This window comes from Amaranthus tricolor, chromosome 10 (assembly GCF_026212465.1).
Source record: "Amaranthus tricolor cultivar Red isolate AtriRed21 chromosome 10, ASM2621246v1, whole genome shotgun sequence".
Lineage (NCBI taxonomy): Eukaryota > Viridiplantae > Streptophyta > Magnoliopsida > Caryophyllales > Amaranthaceae > Amaranthus > Amaranthus tricolor.
Window position 1 is genome coordinate 6,529,508 of NC_080056.1, and position 22,740 is coordinate 6,552,247.

A 22,740-nucleotide genomic window follows, 5' to 3' on the forward strand; every position below is an offset into this window, starting at 1 on the left:
GAGCTGAACCACTTCTTTAACAAATATTTCAGCTACTTGCAACGCTGTAAATGGGTGTCGTTATGTCAAGAAATGCCCATATTTAGTGAGTCGATCCACCACAACCAAGATAGTATCCACCCCTCCGGACCAAGGTAACCCTTCAATAAGGTCCATCGTCACATGCTCCCAAACTTGCATCGGAATGGGTAAATTTTGCAACAACCCAGCCAGCTTTTGGTACAAAGCTTTGGTGTGTTAACACACTTGACATGCACGCACATATTGCATCACTTGACGTCGCTGTCCATTCTCTTGCTAACTGTAAATAAGTCTTTAGTTCCCCCATATGACCTCCATAAGGCGAATCATGATACTCTCGTAAAAGAACCGAAATAAAAGGTAAGGATTTAGCCAGCACATAAAGGCCATTGTAGAAAAGAATGTCATTCTCCAATGTAAAACCCAACGAATTAGGTTCCCCTTTTTGCAGCCCCTGTCGTATGCATACCAATGTAGCATCTTTTTTGACCTCCTCTTGCAACAATTGCCAGTCGATGCCATGACAGCTTAGTAATGCCCCAAATTCCATGACCGGATGTGAAATTTGTGATAAAGCATCAGCCACATTATTGTGTTTGCCCGGATTGTATTCGATCACGAAATCAAATGCCATTAACTTCATCATCCACTTTTGATAGTCACCATTAATCTCCCGTTGCTCCAACAAATGCTTTGAACTCTTTTGATCAGTGCGTACCAAGAACCGCCTGCCCATCAAATAATGCTTCCATTTCAAAACCGCAAACACAATGGCCATGAGTTCTTTCTCATATATGGACTTTCCGCTAGCTCGTAAACCAAAAACCTTGCTAAGAATGCGATGGGATGTTTTCCCCTAGCCCATGATGACTTGCATCGGGCTCAACTACAAACAATGCTTGAAAATTCGGCATGGCCAACACCGGAACTTGAGTCATCGCAAGCTTCAAACTCATAAAATCTGTTTCAGCCTCCGTATCCCAAGAAAATGCATCTTTCTGCAATAATTTCGTAAGCCCTTGAGTCACTCGAGCATACCCTTTGACGAAGCGCCTATAATACCCCCTGAGACCAAGAAAACTTCGTAACTCCTTAACATTTTTGGGTCTCGGCCAAGCCAACATTGCTTCTACTTTTTCATCATCAACGGCTAATCCTTCCTCCAAAATAACATGGCCCAAGTAAGTTACCTTCTTAACGCCGAACTCACATTTTTCTCCATTAACAACCATAGCATTTTCCCGCAAGCGACGTAGCAGTAACTCCACATAATGCATATGCTCCTTTTCCTCTTTACTATATATCAATATATCATAAAAGAATACCAATACGAATTTCTGCAAGTAAGGCCGGAAAATTTCATTCATCAAAGATTGAAAAGTGGAAGGAGCGTTAGTTAAACCAAATGGCATTACAAGAAACTCATAATGCCCTTCGTGCATCTGAAAAGTTGACTTGTGAACATCTTCTTGCCGCATTCTGATTTGATGTTAACCCGATTTAAGATCTAGCTTGGTGAAAACCGTAGCGCAATGTAACTCATCCAATAACTCATCTATCATCGGTATGGGATATTTGTCCGAAACCGCGGCTTTATTCAAAGCCCTATAATCCATGCAAAAACGCCATGAACCATCTTTCTTCTTCACCAATATGACCGGACTCGAAAATGGGCTTATGGAAGGTTGTATTAATCTGGCTTTTAACATATCTCGCACCAAACACTCGATCTCGTTCTTTTGACTGTGAGGGTATCAATATGGGCAAACATTTATCGTATTCGTCCCCTCCTTTAAGGTGATGGCATGATCTTGATTTCATGTGGGAGGTAGTGATGTAAGCGGTTGAAAAATATCATCATACTCATCGAACAAGCTTTTCAAATCTGGAATTGGAGCCTCCTTCAAACAATTCTTAATTCCATTATACTCTACCAAAATTCCCCCTACTTCCTTGTTTAACTCTTTTATCATCGTCTTCAAGGAAATTTTTGAGCGTTTTAATGAAGGATCACCCACTAGCATAACGGGTCTTCCTTCCCACTTGAACTGCATAGTTTGTGTCTTCCAATTCGTCCTCACCGATCCCAAAGTTTCGAGCCACTGTATTCCAAGTATCACATCCGAATTTCCCAATTCCAGGGATAAGAAATCTTGCACGATCACTAACCCTTGCAAGTGTACAGTTACTCTCCTACATACTCCTTGTCCAAGATTTCATCCCCATTACCCAAGATCACACCAAACTTCTTGCACTCCTCACATGTAATACCCAATGTTTGCACAACTCTATTAGAGATAAAATTGTTGGTTGCTCCGGGATCAATCATCACTATCAATTCCTCCTTCTCTACACTCCCCAACATTTTCATTGTTTTGGGATTTGTGATTTCGACTACCAAATTTAATGAAATTATGGTGTCCATCTCCTCTCCCATCACCGGTTCCTCCTCAACAATGTTTCCCCCTATTTCATCCTCCTCCTCTTCGTCGCTTATAAGTACACTGACTTCTTTCTTGTTACATTTGTGATTAACGGACCACTTGGCATCGCATTTGTAACAAGGTCTAAGATTATAAATGGGGTTATTATGGGGGTTATTTTGGTAACTTCGCATGGGTGGGTTTCTTGTGGTATATGGTGGGTAAACGGGTGGATTATTGGGGTATTGTTTAGCTGGGTTATTTTGTGGGTAATTGGGTGGGTTATTTGGGTAATATCACACTGGTTCACTTCTCCCCAACCAAGTTTGGGCCATAATCTTGGCCTCTATTTTCTCGGCCCAAGACATGGCCTGCCCCAAATTCATAGGCCCAAGAACCTTCATTTCAGTTTTGATTTCTTCTGTTAAACCCCTCATTAAAGCCCCAAGCATGAGACTCTCCTTCCTTCCCAAATGAGTCAACCTAGTAACAAATTCCCGGAGATACGCAGCCAGCGTGCCGGTTTGCACGACGGATAACCATTGTTCGCATATCTCACCTTCATCCCATGGCCGGAAACGACTCAAGATCAGCCGCTTAAGGTCATGTCAGTTCCTCACCGTGGTGTTTTGCTCCTCCCATTCGAACCACATCTCCGCTTCTCTTTCGAAACTCACCGCTACCGCCTCCAACGTCCCTTTCATTTAACTGATAAAATGAAAAATATTTCTCAGCCTTTCAAATCCAAGAATCTGGATCTTACCCACAAAACGTGAGTATTTCGAGCTTCCTCTGCCGCCAATTAGGTTTTTCACCTCCTGAGCACTCGCCTTCGTCAGAGGGTTTCGGTACATCCCTTTTTGGCCTGACCTATTCCTCTTCGACCTCCTCATGTGGAGGTTCATCGGTAAAAGTCGTTTGCCACCTGCGAACCGGCTCTTCCTTTTCTCTTCTCTCTCCCAAACTCGCCCTTTCCTCCATTAAAATGGCCAAAATCTGGTCCGTTTTATTTTGCTTTCATGTGAGCCTTTCTTCCAAAGCACCCATTTCTGTTTTCATCTAATTAGTAATGGCTTCTTTCAATTTTGACAACCTTTGCTCCAAAGAATCCATGCCTTCTTGAAATTAATTCTCCCACTGGAACGAAATTTGCTCTGATACCTTTGTGACAGAATGGTTCTGTCAAGGGCAAAAGCTGCTGGAAATATTATCTAAGAAGAACAAATGACAACGAATGAGACAAAGAATTCACACAGTATTCGAGCTACTGCAGGCTCCTAATCCAACTTCCTTTATTTCTTCTTTGATAAAAAACATAATATGTACAATATTGGTCTTATATAGTTTTCAAACATAAGACCCATTAAGACACATCATCAAAATATCTAAAGACAAACTATTTACATGACAGCTGTACCTTTATTTCTATTCCTCCTTTGATAAGTTTTGAGGGCCGGTTGGACCGGTTGCCCATTCATGACAGTAATCCTCAACGCAAAATACAATTTTCACAATTTACTTCATATATCTTGAGGCAAAAGGTTTTGTGACTCAATTTCACTCAACTGTAACCCAAAGCAAAAATTAGTGAAGAGTCATGTTGTTACAGATAGTGAGAAATCAACTAAACAAAATATCAACTACTCCCTCAGTCCGACAAAATTCCACTTTTCGTTTTAGTCCATCCCACCAAATTCGCCCTAATTTTATTTTTGGTCATGAGTTACACCCTTATATTTTTCATCCATACATTTAACTTACTATTTTATCTCATCCATATTTCTCCACTTTCCCCAAAAAAAACCAATATACTCACTTTTCATAGTTTCCTAACCAATGCCTATGGGGCAAATTTGGTGGAGTATCTTAATTCAAATTCAAAACCATCATTGATCATACTAAATCATGTCAACATTTGAAGCTACCAATACACTACCATCAGTGTCACGTCCAAGTAATGTATAAACAACAATTCAATAGTGCAATGATGTTTCCAATTCATCATCGTACCAGAAAACATTCAAAAGTCTAAGGATAAGGTGGAAATATAAATCCATTTTGAATTCCTAATCAACAAAGCACTCAAGAAACAAAAACTACATCGGAAAGTAAGACGCTAACAGAAGTCCAATGCTTACCTCATGCCCAAGCTTCACACCCATTTCCTGGGAGACACGAGCGGCAACACTCATGGCAGCAACCCTCCTGGGCTGGGTACATCCAATCTGTATTGAAGGGAAAAAAAAAATCAGGATCTCAATGCATTCACCAACACTAAGGTGACAATACTAATTTAATATAGAGCTTCCTTACAAAACATAATGTGTCAGTCACGAAACCTATTTGACAATAGAAATCAAAGGATAGAAGAACCTAGGTAATGATTGTTGAATATTCCAAGCTCAAAAGTACAAAACACAATAATTACAACCTTGAAATTTTCAAAAGCACCACCACCCTATTGGGTTTGTTTTGTAAGTTGCTTTTTCATTGGCTTTATGGTTGGCTTTTAGCATTTGGCTTTTTGGTTGGCCAAATAGCCCAAAAAAGTGTTAGGTAAATGGCTTCTAAGCCAGCTGAAAAGCCTGCTTTTAAGCCAAAAGCTTTTTGCTTTTTACCCACCTTTTTTTTGTAATAAACAACCAACCGACAACTAATTTTTGCCAAACACCTTTATAATAGTTGGCTCTTAAACACGCAGCTTCAACAAATCATCCAATACTTCCAGTTGGTCAGGCAACAACCATTGGACCATACCTCAATGCCTAGTGGATCCCACCTAAGCAGGATTTAGGAGGTCGGGTGTCGCAACCTTACCTTTGTAATAACAAAGGTCGTTTTCAGTTGACCCTTAATTTCTAAAATCAAGTTCACATGAACTAAAAGTGCAATTTTCAAATGCATTTTGCTTAAATGAAGGTACTTCTAAAGAGAAGGTTCACAAGTCACCTCACTACAACTTTTCTTGTCAAATCAATATTTTAATTTATGTCAATCAAACACAAAAAACAGTGCAATAAGAAAGAGCAAATTTTCTAATTTTTTGTACTTATTGTAACATCACAATCAAGGTTATTGTGACAGATTGCTTCTGTCAACGTCTGCAACTTACTAAGATGAGTAACCAAACAAGAAAATTAATAAAAGAAGAGACAAACACCACACACGATATAAGAGCTACTTGAAGGCTCCTAATCCAATCCTTCCTTTTATTTTTTTATTTGACAAATGAGAATATGTACAATGTTGGTCTTATATAGGAGTCAACACAAGACTCACTAAGACACCTCATCAAAACTATCTAAAGACTAAAATTTACATGACAACTGTCCCACTCTTTTTATTTCTCCTATAATAAGTCTTGAGGACCGGTTGTTCACTCATGACAATACCCCCTTCCCAAAACATTCACCTTGTCCTCAAGGTGAGAGAGAGGATAGGTGGCAAAGAACTTAGAGCAATCTTCCCATGTAGCCTTAGTAGGATCCAGCCCCTCCCAAAGAACCAAAATCTCCTTTGCTCCAGAAGGTGACAGACGCACCTCTATGACATCTAGAGGTTGGGCTACCATCACCAAGTCCTCAGTGAGTGGTGGAATTGTATACGAAGATGCAGTAGCTCCTGTGGCCCCTTTTAATTGTGAGACATGGAACACCGGATGGATACGACAATCACGAGGCAACTCAAGTTTATACGCAACTGTTCCCACTCGTTGAATGATCTTGTAGGGCCCATAATAACGCATGCTCAGCTTCTGATTGGAGTGTTGAGCTAAAGAACGCTGCTTATCGGGATGCAATTTGAGGTACACATAGTCCCCAACCTGAAATTCGATCTCCCTGCGCTTCTTATCAGCTTGTTGCTTCATCCTTAATTGTGATTTCATCATATTAAACTTTAATTCATCTAACATAATGTGCGACTCTTGTAACAGTTGGTCCAAAGATTCCACGGGGGTTTGCTGCTGTCCTACCCTCATAACATGCGGAGGAACGCGATCGTACAAAGCTAGAAATGGAGACATATTAGTTGACAAATGAGAGGTGTTGTAACTAAACTCAGCCCAATGAATCCAATGCGCCCACTTCTTTGGTAGTCCATTTACAAAACAACGAAGGTATAGCTCCACAACTTTGTTGACAATTTCCAATTGACCATCGGTTTGGGGATGAAATGACGTGCTTCGTAACAAACGAGTTTGTTGGAATCTAAAAGCTCACGCCAAAAGATACTCATAAAAACCTTGTCCTGATCCGAGACAATGGGAGTTGGAAACCCATGGAGCCGAACTACTTCCTTAACAAACAATTCAGCTACTTTTAATGTCGTAAATGGATATCGTAGTGTCAAGAAATGCCCATGTTTTGTGAGTCGATCCACCACAACCAAGATAGTATCTACCCCTTCCGACCTAGGTAACCCTTCAATGAAATCCATCGTCACGTGCTACCAAACTTGCGCGGGTATAAGAAGATTTTGTAACAATCCCGCCGGTTTTTGATAGGAGGCTTTGATTTGTTGACGCACTTGACATGCACGCACATATTGCATCACTTGTCGCTACATACCCTCCCAATACCACTCGCTTGCTAACGTAAATATGTTTTTAATTCCCCTGAGTGACTTCCCAATGGCGAGTCATGATATTCTCGCAAAAGCACTGGAATGAAAGGTGAGGATTTAGCCAACACATAACGTTCCCTGAAAAAACAAGATATCATTCTCTAATGTGAAACCCAAAGGATTCGAATCTCCCTTCAACAGTCCCTGCCGTATCGAAACCAACGTGGCATCCTTCTTAACTTCGTCTTGTAGCAATTGCCATTCGATCCCATTGGAACTAAGGAACGCCCCCAACTCAAGCAACGGAAGTGGAATACGGGATAAGGCATCGGCCACCTTATTATTCTTTCCCGAATTGTATTCTATCACAAAATCAAAGGCCATTAACTTCATCATCCACTTTTGATAGTCTCAATTGATTTCCCATTGCTCCAACAAATGTTTCAAACTTCGTTGATCAGTACGCACCAAGAATCTCCTTCCCATCAAATAGTGTTTCCATTTCAAGACCGCAAACACAATGGCCGTAAGTTCTTTGTTCATATATCGACTTCCCACTAGCTCGTACAGCCAAAGTCTTGCTAAAGAAAGCAATCAGATGCTTTTCTTGCAAGAGGACAGCCCCTAGCCCATGATGACACGCATCCGTTTCGACCACGAACAAGGCTTGAAAATTAAGCATAGCCAAAACCGGAACTTGAGTCATTGCTAGCTTTAACCCAATGAACGCTTTTTCAGCCTTTTCATCCCAAGAAAACGCGTCTTTTTGAAGTAATCGAGTAAGAGCTTTTGCCATATTAGCATACACTTTCACGAAATACCGATAATATCTCGTAAGTCCAAGAAACCCAAGCAATTCCTTCAAATTTTTAGGCGTCAGCCAAGCTAACATAGTTCTACCTTCTCATCAACTACCGCTAACCCTTTTTCGGATATGACATGACCCAAATAAGCCACCCGTCTAACACCAAATTCACATTTTCCTCCATTCACCACCATAGCACTTTCCCACAAACACCGAAGCACTTGATCGACATGGTGCTTATGCGCTTCTTCTTCTCTACTATACATCAATATATCATCGAAAAATACTAGGATGAACTTCCGTAAATAGGGTCGAAATATTTCATTCCTTAAAGATTGGAACGTTGATGGAGCATTTGTTAATCCAAAAGGCATGACTAAGAACTCATGATGCTCCTCATGAGTTCTTAAAGCGGTCTTTTGTATATCTTGTTGCCGCATTCGGATTTGATGATAGCTCGATTTAAGATCGAGCTTCGTAAAAATCCGTGCACCATGTAACATATCTAACAACTCATCTATCATCGGAATGGGATACTTGTCTGGCATAGTAGCTTTATTTAATGTTCTATACTCGACACAAAATCGCCAAGAAACCATCCTTCTTCTTAACCAAGATAACCGGGCTTGAGAACGAACTTATAAAGGGTTGTATCAAGCCAGCTTTCAACATATCCTTCACTAGACGTTCAATCTCATTATTTTGACTGTGGGGATATCTATAGGGGCGTACATCAATCGGATCGGTTCCCTCCTTCAAGTTTATGGCATTGTCTTGTTGTCGTGTGGGCGGTAGGGTTGTTAACGGTTGAAACACATCGGAATACTCCTCAAACAAACCCTTCAATTAAGCTGGAATAGGAACATCTTTCAAACAATTCACTATTCCATTATACTCAACAAAGATTCCCTCTCCTTCCATCCGTAATTCCTTGAGCCTCGCCTTCAAACTAATTCTCGAACGTTTCAATGAAGGGTCTCCTACCAACATCACCGATCTTCCTTCCCACAAAAATTGCATAGTCAGCGTCTTCCAATTTGTAATCACCGAGCCCAAAGGCTCCAACCATTGCACCCCAAGAATCACATCGAAATTTCCCAACTCTAAAGATAAGAAATCATGCACTATTTCATCCCCATTTCCCAAGATTACCCCATACCTTTCACACTCTTCACAAGTAATTCCCAATTTCTATACTGCTTCATTGGAAATGAAATTGTTGGTTGCTCCTGAATCAATTATCACTATCAAGTCCTCCGTCCCAATTCGCCCCAACATTTTCATTGTTTTGGGATTGGTAATGCCGACGACTGAATTTAACGAAATAATAGTCATTCTTCTCCTCGATCTCCGTTTCCTCCACTACATTTTCATTGCCGGCCTTTACATCATCTTTGACACTCCCTATAAGCACGTTAAGTTCCTTCTTACTACATACATGATTTACGGACCACTTGGCATCGCATTGGAAACATAATCCTATCGCCCGTTTCTCCCTAAACTCCTTGTCGGTAAGTCGTCGAATCCGGTCCCCGGAAATTGGGTTATTGCGGCTAGCCATGTCTCCGCTGAACTCACTGTTTCGAAATTGCTGTGGGTATGGGGTTCTTGAATTATATACAGGATTATTGTAGGCGATATTTGGGTAATTTCGGGTGGGGAAATTTTTGGGTGGGTTATAAGGCTAAATTGGGTAGGGTTGGGGATTTGTTTGGTAATTTCGGCATCCAATTGGACCGTTCTCCACCACCGGCCTCCTCCTCAATCGTGGCCTCTCTTTCATTCGTTCTTCGATTTCGGTAAGTCTGCCATTCCCCGTCAGTTTCGTGCTGAGACGAACGCCTTCGACGAACCGACTCCTCCTTCTCCTATCTCTGGAACAATTTCACTTGACCACCAATAAAACGGTTAAGATCTGGTTCGATTTTCTCTTACTTACGGGTAAACCGTTCCTACATCGCCCCTACTTCTGTCCTCATCTGGCTTGCCATAGCCTCCTTCAATTTTGCTAAACTTTGTTCAAGTGAATCCATAAATTCTTGAAAAGAACTTCCCGCAGAACGTAACTATGCTCTGATACCTTTGCAATAGATTGCTTCTATCAATGTCTGCAACTTAATAAGTTGAGTGGCCAAACAAGAAAATTAAGAAAAGAAGAGACAAACACCACACACGATATAGGCAGTATTCGAGCTACTGCAAAGCTCCTAATCCAATCCTTCCTTTTATTTCTTTATTTGACAAATGAGAATATGTACAATGTTGGTCTTATATAGGAGTCAACACAAGACTCACTAAGACACCTCATCAAAACTATCTAAAGACTAACATTTACATGACAGCTGTCTCTTTTTATTTCTCCTATGATAAGTCTTGAGGACAGATGGACCGGTTGTTCACTCGTGACGATTATCAAGATTGCGATCCTACATTGAATTGGTGAGAGCACATAGAATTGAATTTTTGGATCGTATCATTGAATCATATGATCTTACAAATTACTAAAATTTGGTAAAATTCATATTTTAAGATTAAAAATCCTAAAAGTAAAAAGGAAATTGTTAAAATTTTAAGAAAGCTAAATTATAAGAAAATAATAGGCATTACACATTTATAATTATACTTGCATATATTTTATAAATACGTTAGCATTATATTTTGCTTACGTGATGATACAAGTATATAAGCAAACAAGAAATAAAAACACCAAAGAACAAGTTGTTCGTAGGATCGGCTGATCCTAAGCAATCATGAACCGATTTTGCTTGCATCAACTCAAATTGATCCTGAACAATCCTATACATTTCAACTTCTATGACCAATTTGGATAGTTCAGAAATTCAAGAATCGTAAAATTGTACGATCCCATGATTTGGATTACGGAGTAATAATGATTACAGCCGTAGTTCTATGCATAGCAAAACTCAATGGTACAAAATCCTGATTAAAGTAATATAGCAATTAGCATTCAAACATCTCCACAAAAGGTAAAATTTGATTATCGTACAGAAACATAATTCATTTAACGAAAATACAAGAATATGCATCATCGAGAAAGTAAAGTACACAAAATAATTCAGAAAACATTTAACAGATACGCCTTGTCTTGCTTTAAGTAGACGAATACATATACTAAGCATGAGATTTCTTACCATTCCAACTTTTGTATAGCCCGCTTCATGAAGGTATTGCGGTATCTGAGTTGTTTTTCCAGAACCGGTCTCCCCTACAATTATAAGGACCTAAGAATACAGATAAGGGAAACCAATCATAACGTTATACCCATGCACCACATTACCAATGCCCCAATACTAGTAACAATCATATGATAAGAAGTAAGACAAACCTGATGATCTTGAATAGCATTCAATAACTCCTCTCGATATGCATACATTGGAAGAGTTTTCCGTTCTTCCTAAACAGTAATTAAACAATGTTCAACTAAGAATCAAGGACCAATAATGAGTTATGTAGTGATAAAAAATCAGTTCGAATGAGATAGAACCGGAAAATCGATAAAGGCTATGAAAATAATAATACATATATACATTTTATACAAACAGGCATTCATAAGACATAAAAATCCTATTGACTACACAAATATAACAGGACTACACATAGTCTTTGACAACATCAGTTGAAGGCAACAAATTTCAATGATACTTGCAGCATCCCTAGGACTCAGAAGTTGTCTTTGCGGAATATCAAGTAATCTCAATCTAAGGCTCAAGCTGAATTTTTTTGGTTTTTTGGTTCTGAATAACCAAGTCCCAACCATAGTGCAAAAAGCGGTAACAGCTGCGATCGCGGTAAAGGAACGATGATGCGGTTATCGTAATGCCTAAATATCTTTCAAAACCATAAATTATGCCTTGATAAGTCCCAAAACACGGTTTTTTACACCTTTATCGTTTTTTTAAATCTTTGAACGCAATTGAGGCAACACAATGCGGCATGCTCCCAATATATAAAAGTTATGTTACTCGAACACTCCTATGTTACTCGAACACGACACAATACGACACGACACGACATGACCCTTAAACCCTCTATAATAGCTCCATACACATTATTCTTCGATGGTGTTGGGCACAACACATACGAGTTTGAGTAGCATAGCATGACAATTCGTGTAACATGTAACATTAAGGAATCCTATCAAACATAAAAGGGCCACTATTTGGCTTTGTGGCATGTTTAGTTTATTGACACTCAATCCATCCTACTGGCAAATACTATAGATAAAATCTGACATTTTATTTCTTATATTATATTGCTCATATCAATAATATGACTCCACGGTTTTCTTATCCAATCGTCATATAAATGATGGTGAAACTAAAAGTACAACATAAATGCAAACACGAAATACATACCTGAAGCTTCTCAAAGGCGGACTTTGCCTTGGAGTTCTCCCGTGACTCGTTTAACATCTCATCTTCAAACTAGAAAAAGAGAATAATTATAGACAATATTTGGCATAAGAAATAACCATAAAAAATAATAAATTACAATCTAAATTCAGTCTACCTCATCCCCTTCCATTACAATAGTCTTAACAAAGTCGATCTGATCTTCAAAGACATATCTGAAACAAAAATTAAAAAGAAAGGAGTGGTAAATTGAACATTCAACCATTATCAAGGAAGTCAAATGCAGCAAAAAAATAAAAGATGTCTCACTCATAATTATCTACATTCTGTTTTTTGTTTTTAGAACCAAATTTAAGTGTTGCTTTTCCTGAAAAAAAAAAAAAAAAAAAAGGCTCCTTTAGATGGGTAAGAGGCTATGAAAATAAAAGATGTCTAAAAATGTTTCATTATTATGACTGATACACCAACTTACCAATCTGGTGATCTTCCCACGCTTCTTGTTCAGCAAATGGGTTCATTTTACCTCCAGATTCACCACCATCTCTGATGAAAAAACAATAAGAAAAATAAACTATATACTCAAATAGGCAATCATGTCCCAGTACTTTTTGTCGACTCTGTATAAAAAGGAAATGATGTAGGTAGCGAATGTCAAAAATTACAATTGCAGACCTGTAACGATGTAAAGCTACGGAAAATCTTTTTTCTTGGTTCACTCCTCCTTCTACGTCATATGCTTCCGGCATTTTATACTGTAATTAATAAAATTTCACATGCGCACTGATTCATCAATGTCCAAAGAGAGCACACTTAAAAGTAGGACATTAGAACTTAGTTTGAAGGGAAGGTTTTAAAATTAAACATTAAATAAACTTCCAAATTCTTCATTAATAGATGTAGCATACTTACAGAACTCACTATACACACATATGTTTTCTCTTTCAAGACTGTTTCAAGCTCTAAGTAACACTAATAGATTCAAAAATCCCCAAGATCAACAAAATGAACAAGCTTTTATCAGATATACAAGTTCAAACTTTTTACTGGCTCATGAGTTTGGGGGTTAGCTCACCCTTGAGAGTAAACTTCCTGATTAGCTCAGGAAACACAAGTTCATTATTTTTGCTACTCAAGTTCATGAAGCGTGTATGAATAAGCAAAATCGATATACAGACACTTTCAAACGAATCATATTCAAAACACAACTTCAACCATAGCATGAATTTAAAGGGGAACACAACAATAAAAAAAACTAACAGTAACAATGATAGTAATAATAATTATGATGATAGTGATGATAATAATGTTAAAAATATTAACAAATAATATTATTAATAATAATAATAATAATAATTATTATTATTATTATTATTATAATATAATACAAATAATACAATATTCCACATATTTACTAGCTTAATATCGTTAAGTGACTCCCAAATTCCACCTAGATGGTTAAGGAGAATTAAATGGACGCAACCTTACCCTTGTAAAAACAATGAGTTGTTTTGATGGAAACATATGCAACTTTAGAATAAAAAGAAGTGCACATGCATTAATAAGTCATTCTTTTAAAATAAGAAAAAGTTTAAACTAAAAATTCCATCTTTCGATTGTTAGCTTACAAAAATCTCACTTTTACATTATCTTTTAAAACTCTCAACTTTTAAATTGATTTGCTTTTAAAGAACTTTATGACGTGTAACCTAGCCATCATATTTAACCTTTTATTTGACATTTTAAACTTTTTAATTTCTTTTTTATTTAAAAAACTTAAATAAGGTATTAAAATAAATTTTAAAAAGTAGAATTTTCAAAAATATGTGAGCTAAAACAGGAAAAATGAGAACAAGGATTACAAAAATGGAGCAAGAAGAAAACCATCAACCTCAAGAGCATAATCACCACCACAATTTTTCTCTCCTCCCCACTCTCCCTCACTTCACCACCATTCCTTCTCACCTTCTATACCCCCTTCCATCCTTTCTCTCTCTCTTCCTCCCTCTTCCCCTCGACTCACTCTCTCTCCTCTTTTCAATCTCCTCCATGATTCAATAATTAAATAACTATCTATTGTTTAATGTCTCCATCGATTTTCATCGACAACCAAAACCCTAGATCTAAAAGAAAATTGTCCAAAACTCAAAATCAATAGAATGGACAAAGGGATAAATTGGAAAAAAGAAAAAAAAAGGGACTGAAAAAGGGATAGAATAAAATTCGGCCAATCATCATCTCTACTATCACCACCACCAAAGAAAAAGAAAAATGTTTTTTTAGTAAGAGGGACAGAGAATGTGGATGAAGCAGTCTAGACAAAAATCAGGATTCATTCGTTGCTGGATTTGCCTTCATTTGTTCATTTAGCCGAGCTTGAGAGGAAGCGTGATATTCTGGAGCAAGAACAACAACTTTGGGATGAATATGTTCGTAAATGGGATGTAGGATCAAGTAAGCCATTTGGTATAAGGAGTCTACAATCAATGTCGTTGTTCGCAAAATGACTCTTTACATTATAAAGTGAAAGATTTCTAGCCTTTAGAGTTCTCGACTTCTAGTAAACCATGAAAATGTTTATGAGAATCGTTCATTAATATATGCATATATACTGATTGTTAGCAGGGGCAGCACAGTAATTAACCCTTTTTTTTAATTACTGATTTTTCTATAGTACAACCATGGGGATGCAGGCCAGGGGTGTTTCATGTATGCTTGTTGCATCGAAGCCAAAGGAAGAAGATAAGTATACATGTTTCAATGGTCTAATTCTGTGGGTTACCAAATAGAACGAGATACAAAGCTTTTTTATATTTTTTTTCTTAAAAAATACTGCTAGTATAGCTACCAAAGGAGAAAGTCCTCGGAAAAGAAATCGGGTTAAAAGGTGGGATTTTAAAAAAATAACAAGTTGAGATTTTTAAAAGTAGACCACCTAAAGGTGAGATTCTTAGGTTTGAATTTTCCTAAAACAATGATTGCAGGTAAAGCATCAATCTCAAAGCTTGATATAATTTTTTAAAAAATTATTAAAGAAAAAGTCAAAAACAGCAACCACATATCAAAAACTAGAGTTGTACATTACCTCGCTCATCTCACTGGCATCTTCTCCCTTCCTTTTTGAGACAAGCTCGAAAATTTCCTTTTTGTACCTGTCATAACAAAAAAATCATGACCAACTGAATTTCAAGGATAGTATCTCTTGAAAATTCATCCAAGCAAAAATAAGAAATACAAATTCTAAGTGTAAAAAAAATCTACATAAACCTTCTTGCTTTAAAAATGTCTAATAGTGCATGCAAGCAAGAATATTATTATTTTTTGGAGGATTTATCCTTATCATTATGGAAAAAGTACAAGCATAAATTCACCCGCAGCCGCAAAATAAAACTTACATTTGAGAAGAGCCTAATCAATTTTCATATAAAGCAACACTGCCTAATACCTAACACGGAAACCACCAAGAAAAGGGATAAAACATATCCAATTACAAAAGATTGTATATATGACCCTTCACCGAACAATCACAAACGTGGTTCCAGCAGATAGATACAAATAGTAAAAGAAAACAAGATCCAATTACAAAAAATGTTTAAATTTCCTTTGGACACATACTTACAGTAACGACATTCACAAAAAAAAATAAAAAAATAAGCGCATGGGCACATGGGCAGTGTATCACCTGAATTCACGACGCTCTGCTTCAGTCAACTCTTCCCCATCAAACAAGTATTGCTCGTCTTCTAGTTCATCTCTGCATTATTATGACCATATAAAGATCAAATGACAAGTCAAAAATCATGTGAATTAGCAAGCTACCAGGCCTCATGCCTATTTAAGTTAGGCACCATAAAAACAGAACATAAAACAATATTGCAAGAGTACCTGAGCTCTTCCAATTTCTTTTCCTCCCTTTTTTTCAAATATTCTTGTCTTGAAACTTTTCTGCAGCAGATGAGCAAAACAGAGATAATCCAGAATTAGTAGAAGCAGAATTTGAGTTTTTAGCATTAAACAGTTGATGACTAAAAGATAATTTGGATTCCACAAAGGGAGATAATATCAAGTTTACATATAACATACATCAGTACAGTGCCACACAACAGAGCTAATGAGCCAAAAGTAATGATTTGCACAAATGAATAAAATGATGAAATAGATGGCCTTTTGACAAAGACACTTTTGTAGAACCTCGGGCTTTAGAGAGTGGAACCTAAGCATTAATATCAAAATAAAGAAATGTAACTTTAACATAATTATAAAAAGGGAGTAAAGGTTTAACATATGAAAGAAAAATTTTAAGTATTCTATTACTTTTTGAATCCAATTTAACAATTTGAATCATGTATTAATAAGCTTTAATTTAAATACGTCCTCTAGAAAATTTGAATCATTATATTAAAAATAGATATTTTTAAGTTAACAACTCATATTGCGATTTCCGTGAATTGAGTAGTAATTGGAATGTGATTGGAATCCAAATTATGTCAAAAGTTACATGGATTTATTGACTCCAAGGGAATGTGAATGGAATACAAGTTCACAATTCATTTGCAGCTTTCATGAGCATCAGAATTATGGGAACATTGGTTCAACTATCTTTCACATGACAAAGATTACTAAAAAATAGGGAAATATCTACAGATTTCCAATGTTTATCCCTCATGTACAATGTACAAGAAGCACATAACTAGGGTGAGAGATGTGTAGACTCAACAAACAGACATTAAGAAACCCCACAGAAAATGTTGCAACTTCATTATTAACTTCACATCTTATCATGTATCACATTCATGAAAAAAAAAATTACAGATGTCTTCGCGATTGCAATACAGAAGACGATGTTGCAAACATAACGACTCGTTTTGGAGAAATCACAATATGAATATTAACTTGAAAATATCCATATATATAATAATGATTCAAATTTTCTAGAGGGCATATTTAAATAAAAGCTTATCAATATGTATTTCAAAAGAATAAAGGATAACATGTTAGAGAAACAACTTATACAGCTCATTACTCTATTATTCTTTTAGACTTTATGTCCCGAATAAATATTAAAAAAAACACTATAAATGACTAATACATTGGAGTAACAACTTATAATGGTTGCTATTCCGTGATTTTAAATCATGTCAAGGTTTGCAAAGCGGTGAGTTAAAAATTCATTAAAAAGCGGCCACTATTTAACAGAATGGCCTCTTTTTTATTCTATTTCTATTTACTGAACAACTTCCCTATGAAGACACATCCTCCAAAATTGTATTGAATTTAGACTAACTAAAAGTACTACTATTATAATGATACTAAATAATAAGTAGTTCTCTTCAAAAGTAATCTTATGAGCTTTCATCCCAACACCTTTATCCCCTGGATGGTAATTTTTTTTTTTTTTTGGCATTCTAGACAAAATATTCATAACTCAAATTAAGATCACAAAAGTACTAATGGAGTGTGCATCATGAGCAACAAAATTTTACTTGTAAAACAGTATTTGTTTCTCAGCATAACGTGCAATCGTAAAAAGTGAACAAAGTAAAAAACAAAGATGAGAAATGATATACTCCAAATGATGCAATATGGAAGCACCCCACATCTAAGCACAAGTAACTAACCTAAGTGCTTCAGTGTCATCCCGCTCCAAAGCATTAGATCTCCGAATTGCCTCTTCTGCAAAGAAGTTCGAGCAATAAAACAATGGGATTTCTTCTATGTTTCAACCTTTAATATTTCAATTCATAAAGAAAAAATGAAGGTCATTGAAGCATACCTTCCTCTTTCTTCGTCAATTTTGACTCCGTTAACTACAAATTAAACTAGAATGAATGAGAGAGCAAAAAAGCACGGAAAGAACAAAGATGAAACAATAAGATACAAAGATTCCACATGTCACTGAAATAATCGACTCGAGAAATGGCATAGATATGGATAAAACCAACACCAAACAGAAACAATTCTAAAGTATGTTAAAGTGTATTCCTTTGAAAAACACCAAAGGAGAAACCCAGAACCAGACCCAGCAGGTATCATGTCAAAAAGATATGCAAAAATCCACATAATAGATTTCAGTCCACACCACATCAAAAATTTGGAAATAGATTTCTGTCCGATTTAGAAATGTTGGTTTTACCACCGATATAATGAAGCTCAGAAAGGCAGGAATCTGGGATAAGAAAGTGTTTGGTACACAGCACATGAGAACTAAGATTATCAAAAAGCCCATGCTTGCATATATGAGATATATTAGAATGTAAACACACTAGTATTGAGAAGGTTACCTTCCTTGTTCGAGCAGCGTCCCGTTTTTTAATATGTCTCTCCAATTCTTCTTTCTCTCTTTGATCTCGTTGTCTTTCTTCCTCTGACTGTTTAATCAAACAAATATATCAATAAAAGATCACAAACAGAAATCTTATTTTAAAATGAATTATATCATGTCTACCAAGTCATGCATTCACAATGAGATACTTAAAAGAGCAACAATTACTTGCACAAGCATTTACCAAAAAGTACTGTTTTTCATGAGTAAATCATTATTGTGTAAGCTGTACTCTGAAATATTTCAATAACTCTCATTGTGCTGCCCCATTTTTCTGACGGAATGTATGTTAAAGCACATCAAGTTACATAAAAGAACTCAAGTGAATATAACGAGAAAAAAGCAGGGCCGATATATAATGTTTCTGCTTTATGTATTTTCATGAGCGGCACTTTATTGGGAGACTATTTCACGACAATCAATAACCAGAATTTTGTGAAATCATTAAAGTCGATTGAGCTGAACCACAGGATCATCTGCAATTAAGCCCATCTTCATTCAACACTTCAAAAATTATCTAAAAGTCCTCCAAGAAAAATGAATAATGATAAAAACCAGATCCGCCTAAGCACACCAAGGGCCATCCATTGGGAAACAGTACGTCACTATTATCCAAAAAATTATAAGCCAATTCTTAGAAGAAAAATCATTCACATGAATGGAGAAATATATGCAAGCAACTCATGACTCTTAGTTGGCTAAATGAACATAGACCTGAACTGAATAAAACCAAGTATGCGATAGAGATATTTATTTCAGCCAGTGTACCATAAATCTCAGCAAAGCTAGAAGCTTTTTTTTGAGACTCTCTACCTTGCTCATCTTTATTAAGTCTCACACAATTACTCTTTCATTGGACCAGTTAACCACGAAGTGTTTCATTACAAGCACAGATATTTCATTTATATTCCTGTCATGTGAATAGACAAAGTGAGTTTTTCACTTGTGCAGTGAAAGAAAAACATGATTGTTTCGTTCTATAATCCAGTCTTAAATACTTGAAAAAAAGAATGTATTAGTTTGCCTTGTTCAAATAAAAATTTCACAATTTATGATTGGCAAGAAAATATAGATTAACACCCCCTAACTTCCAAACATCAAAATAAACAACCACATAATTTTACATGTCCACAAAGGAACGCCCAATTTATATTTCTTTACTTTGAACAGTAAACTGAACTTCAATTATCCCAAGCAGGGATCAATATTCAGTAGATAAGCCTTGGCTCTAAGTTATTGCTATAAACTAGAAGTTTAAAGTCAAAAACAGTGGGACAGTCTCATCTTCCCTGATATAAAAAATTCAAATTCAAAATATTGAAACTGGCAGGGAGGAGGGAGATGCACTGCCATGAAGCTTATCAACCATGCATACCTCATAATCATCATCATCATCATCTGCATGGGAAGATCTTATTTTCACATGTCTGCCTTTTTCTCTGCTTGGAGTCACCTGCATCACATATAAATTCAAGAAAATGGGACAATTAGTACAGTACATACACAAATCTTTACCAGCTTAAAATAACAGAGAAAACTTAATCAATCAGTAAAAGAAATGAACATTATGCCTCATCATCATCATCACCGTCGTCAAGATTGTCATTCTTCTTTCTGAACCGTTTCTTACTAGAAACTACTTTCTTTGAATCAGAATCAATGGTGCCAGCAGATTTTTTCTCAGCAACAGGCATATCATCATCATCATCCGCATCCAAAAGCTGATAAGTCCTCTGTTTCCTTGCCAACATTGCTGCTTCCCTTTCTTGCTTCTGATAAAGCTGATATAATAGAACAAAACGTTGATTTCTAATTTTAAAGGCAGAAGTTCCTCCATATCTATTACAATGATGGTCCAATTATATTACGCAGATACAGAACCATGTCAGATAATAGAATGGAACAGAAACTTTTGTCTAAAGTGCCACAATACCACAAGATTCGCACTTAGCAACACTTCAACATTGGGAAAATGAAACATATTGATTGTCTGGTTGCAAAAAATTTAGAAGTGGTCTTATGAGGTATAAATATATGCAAGATTGTCAGGATTAGGATTCTTCGTTGGATTGAAATCAACTAGTGGGATTGGATCGTTAGATCGGATCGTAGGATCAGACGATTCTACTATCAACAAATTTGCAGAAATAACAAGTTCTATGATGACTATGATTATTGTTTGATCATTTTTCAGTGTAAAAAAGCGCTAAAAACACATACACTTTTGCTTGAATATTAAAAAAAATATATACATCTTACTTGTTTATGTCATTTTGGTTCTCTTTTCTTTATGAAATGACAAAATATACATAAGATATTGGATATACACTACTCACAATTTGCTTCCTCTGGTTTTTATAAGTTGCTAGAGATAGTGACATCTTGTGAGAAGAAATGTCACTATCTCTAGAAGTATTTAGAACACACACACACCAAGGATATAATAAAGAACCATAGTCAATACAAAAGAACAAACATACTAGCAAAAACCATTGTCAAAATACAAGTTTCAAAATAATCATAATACATATTACTCCAAAATTTAAAATCGACTTAAATGTCAAACAATAAGCTTACATTAAACATAAGCTAATGCAAAAACAATACAAGGACAATTAACAATAATAAATTGATGAATCGTATAAAATTTGTATCTTTGGCATGGAAAGCATGCTATCTTTTAACCTGGGATCCTGCTGAGAAATCAATAAACTGTCGTACAAACATGATATACGAAATAGGGAACAAAATGTTGGCATAACAGAAACAAACCTCTTGTAGAATGAGAAAATTTAGTTTTTCAGATAAGCATAATATGTCATCTACTTCTATTTTACATGAATTTTACATTTACTTCTAATTTTACATACAATCCTGGACTTAAGATCAAAAAAAAAGTTCATAATTCGAACCTAAATAAATTATATTATGATGAATCAATAAATTGGGAAATTGGGAAATTCGGAATTCAAACAAAAGAAAATTTAAAAAAAAAACAAATTAAACATGAACATGAAATTAACAACAGGAAAAGAAAAGAAAAAATGGTAAATGAATAACATGAAAAGAAAACGAATCAAAATCAGATTAGGGTTGAAGAAGATAAAAAGAATAGAAAACATGGAAAAGAAAAAATTAAGTGAAAAACATGAAAGATCAATCAGCCATACCTGAAGTGAAGTGGTTGAAAGATTAAGCAAGAGGAGGAACGCAAGCAGGGGGGAAGATAGAGTGAATGAAAGTGAAGAACACAAGCAGCAACAGATAGCAGGGAGGAACGCAAGCAAGCAGAGGGTTTTTTTTTAAAGGGGGGAGAAGGAAGAAGGCTGATTGAAAAATTAGGGGTTTTAAGGGTTTTTGTGGGCTGAAGCAGGTTCAGGCCCAAATAATACGTTACAAGGTCTTTCAAATAGAATCGTTAGGGTCATTCAAGAATCGCAATTCTACACAATCTCGAACAATTCTACCAATCCTACCACTGATCCTACCTGATTCCAATCTGTAAACGATCCTAGTCGTTGGGTCAAATCTGGGTCGTACAATCGTAAAATTCTACGATCCAGATTGCGATTTTAACAACCATGAAGATATGTGCAATTGTTTAGTTGGAAATAAAATAGTATGAGCAACATTAAGGGTAATCCACTTCACACAAAATCAAAAAAGTTACTTATTAATCCTCTTTATAGCTTTCATGTGGTTCATCTTTTCTTAATTCAACATAATCTCAAATAGTAAAGTTCTCTATAGCTCTCCTAAAAATCATTAAGTGCAAGAAACTAAGAATTAATTGTAATTGAGAAACTTAAACCTGTCAAACATTATAATTAAAATGTTGCAATCCAATAATTTCACATTGTAACAAATTTAAATCCAGTGACAAGTATGTCGAACGACCCAATACATAAGGGTCAAGACTAGATCAAGAAATTCAACAAATTTTGAAGAAAAAGAGTCTACAAATCATGGTTGATTGAAACACATAACCCAAAATTCACAAGAATACCAAAACTGATAAACATAATAAATTAATAATGACTCCAACATAATAATTTAACATCAAAACATACATTAACTCCAGCATTTTTACGAGGAACACGAGCATAAATCTCTTCTGCAAAAGCACGTGTTTCAGTAGACGATGATAGCCCAAACTCCACAAGTTTTTCCACAACATCTCCAGAGGAAGAAGCTTGCTTAGCTATACAAAATAATCAATCAAATTATATATTCCCA

At 36.1% G+C, this 22,740-nt stretch overlaps 1 protein-coding gene across 5 annotated transcripts in view; it reads right to left on the reverse strand.

The window, feature by feature from the left end:
* The window catches only part of LOC130825587 (pre-mRNA-splicing factor ATP-dependent RNA helicase DEAH1), a 35,113-nt gene that overhangs the window by 10,363 nt on the left and 2,010 nt on the right, over positions 1-22,740 (reverse strand). For all 5 annotated transcript variants that reach the window (XM_057690884.1, XM_057690881.1, XM_057690882.1 and 2 more), the window contains 17 exons: positions 22,575-22,705; positions 20,076-20,285; positions 19,880-19,957; positions 18,464-18,550; positions 17,956-17,989; positions 17,801-17,855; positions 16,068-16,127; positions 15,865-15,936; positions 15,268-15,334; positions 12,858-12,937; positions 12,658-12,728; positions 12,495-12,552; positions 12,343-12,400; positions 12,189-12,257; positions 11,159-11,227; positions 10,965-11,054; positions 4,583-4,669 (listed from right to left, as the gene is read on the reverse strand). In XM_057690884.1, the coding sequence (XP_057546867.1) occupies positions 4,583-4,669; positions 10,965-11,054; positions 11,159-11,227; positions 12,189-12,257; positions 12,343-12,400; positions 12,495-12,552; positions 12,658-12,728; positions 12,858-12,937; positions 15,268-15,334; positions 15,865-15,936; positions 16,068-16,127; positions 17,801-17,855; positions 17,956-17,989; positions 18,464-18,550; positions 19,880-19,957; positions 20,076-20,285; positions 22,575-22,705 (1,376 nt within the window). The remainder of the gene's footprint in view (positions 1-4,582; positions 4,670-10,964; positions 11,055-11,158; positions 11,228-12,188; positions 12,258-12,342; positions 12,401-12,494; positions 12,553-12,657; positions 12,729-12,857; positions 12,938-15,267; positions 15,335-15,864; positions 15,937-16,067; positions 16,128-17,800; positions 17,856-17,955; positions 17,990-18,463; positions 18,551-19,879; positions 19,958-20,075; positions 20,286-22,574; positions 22,706-22,740) is intronic.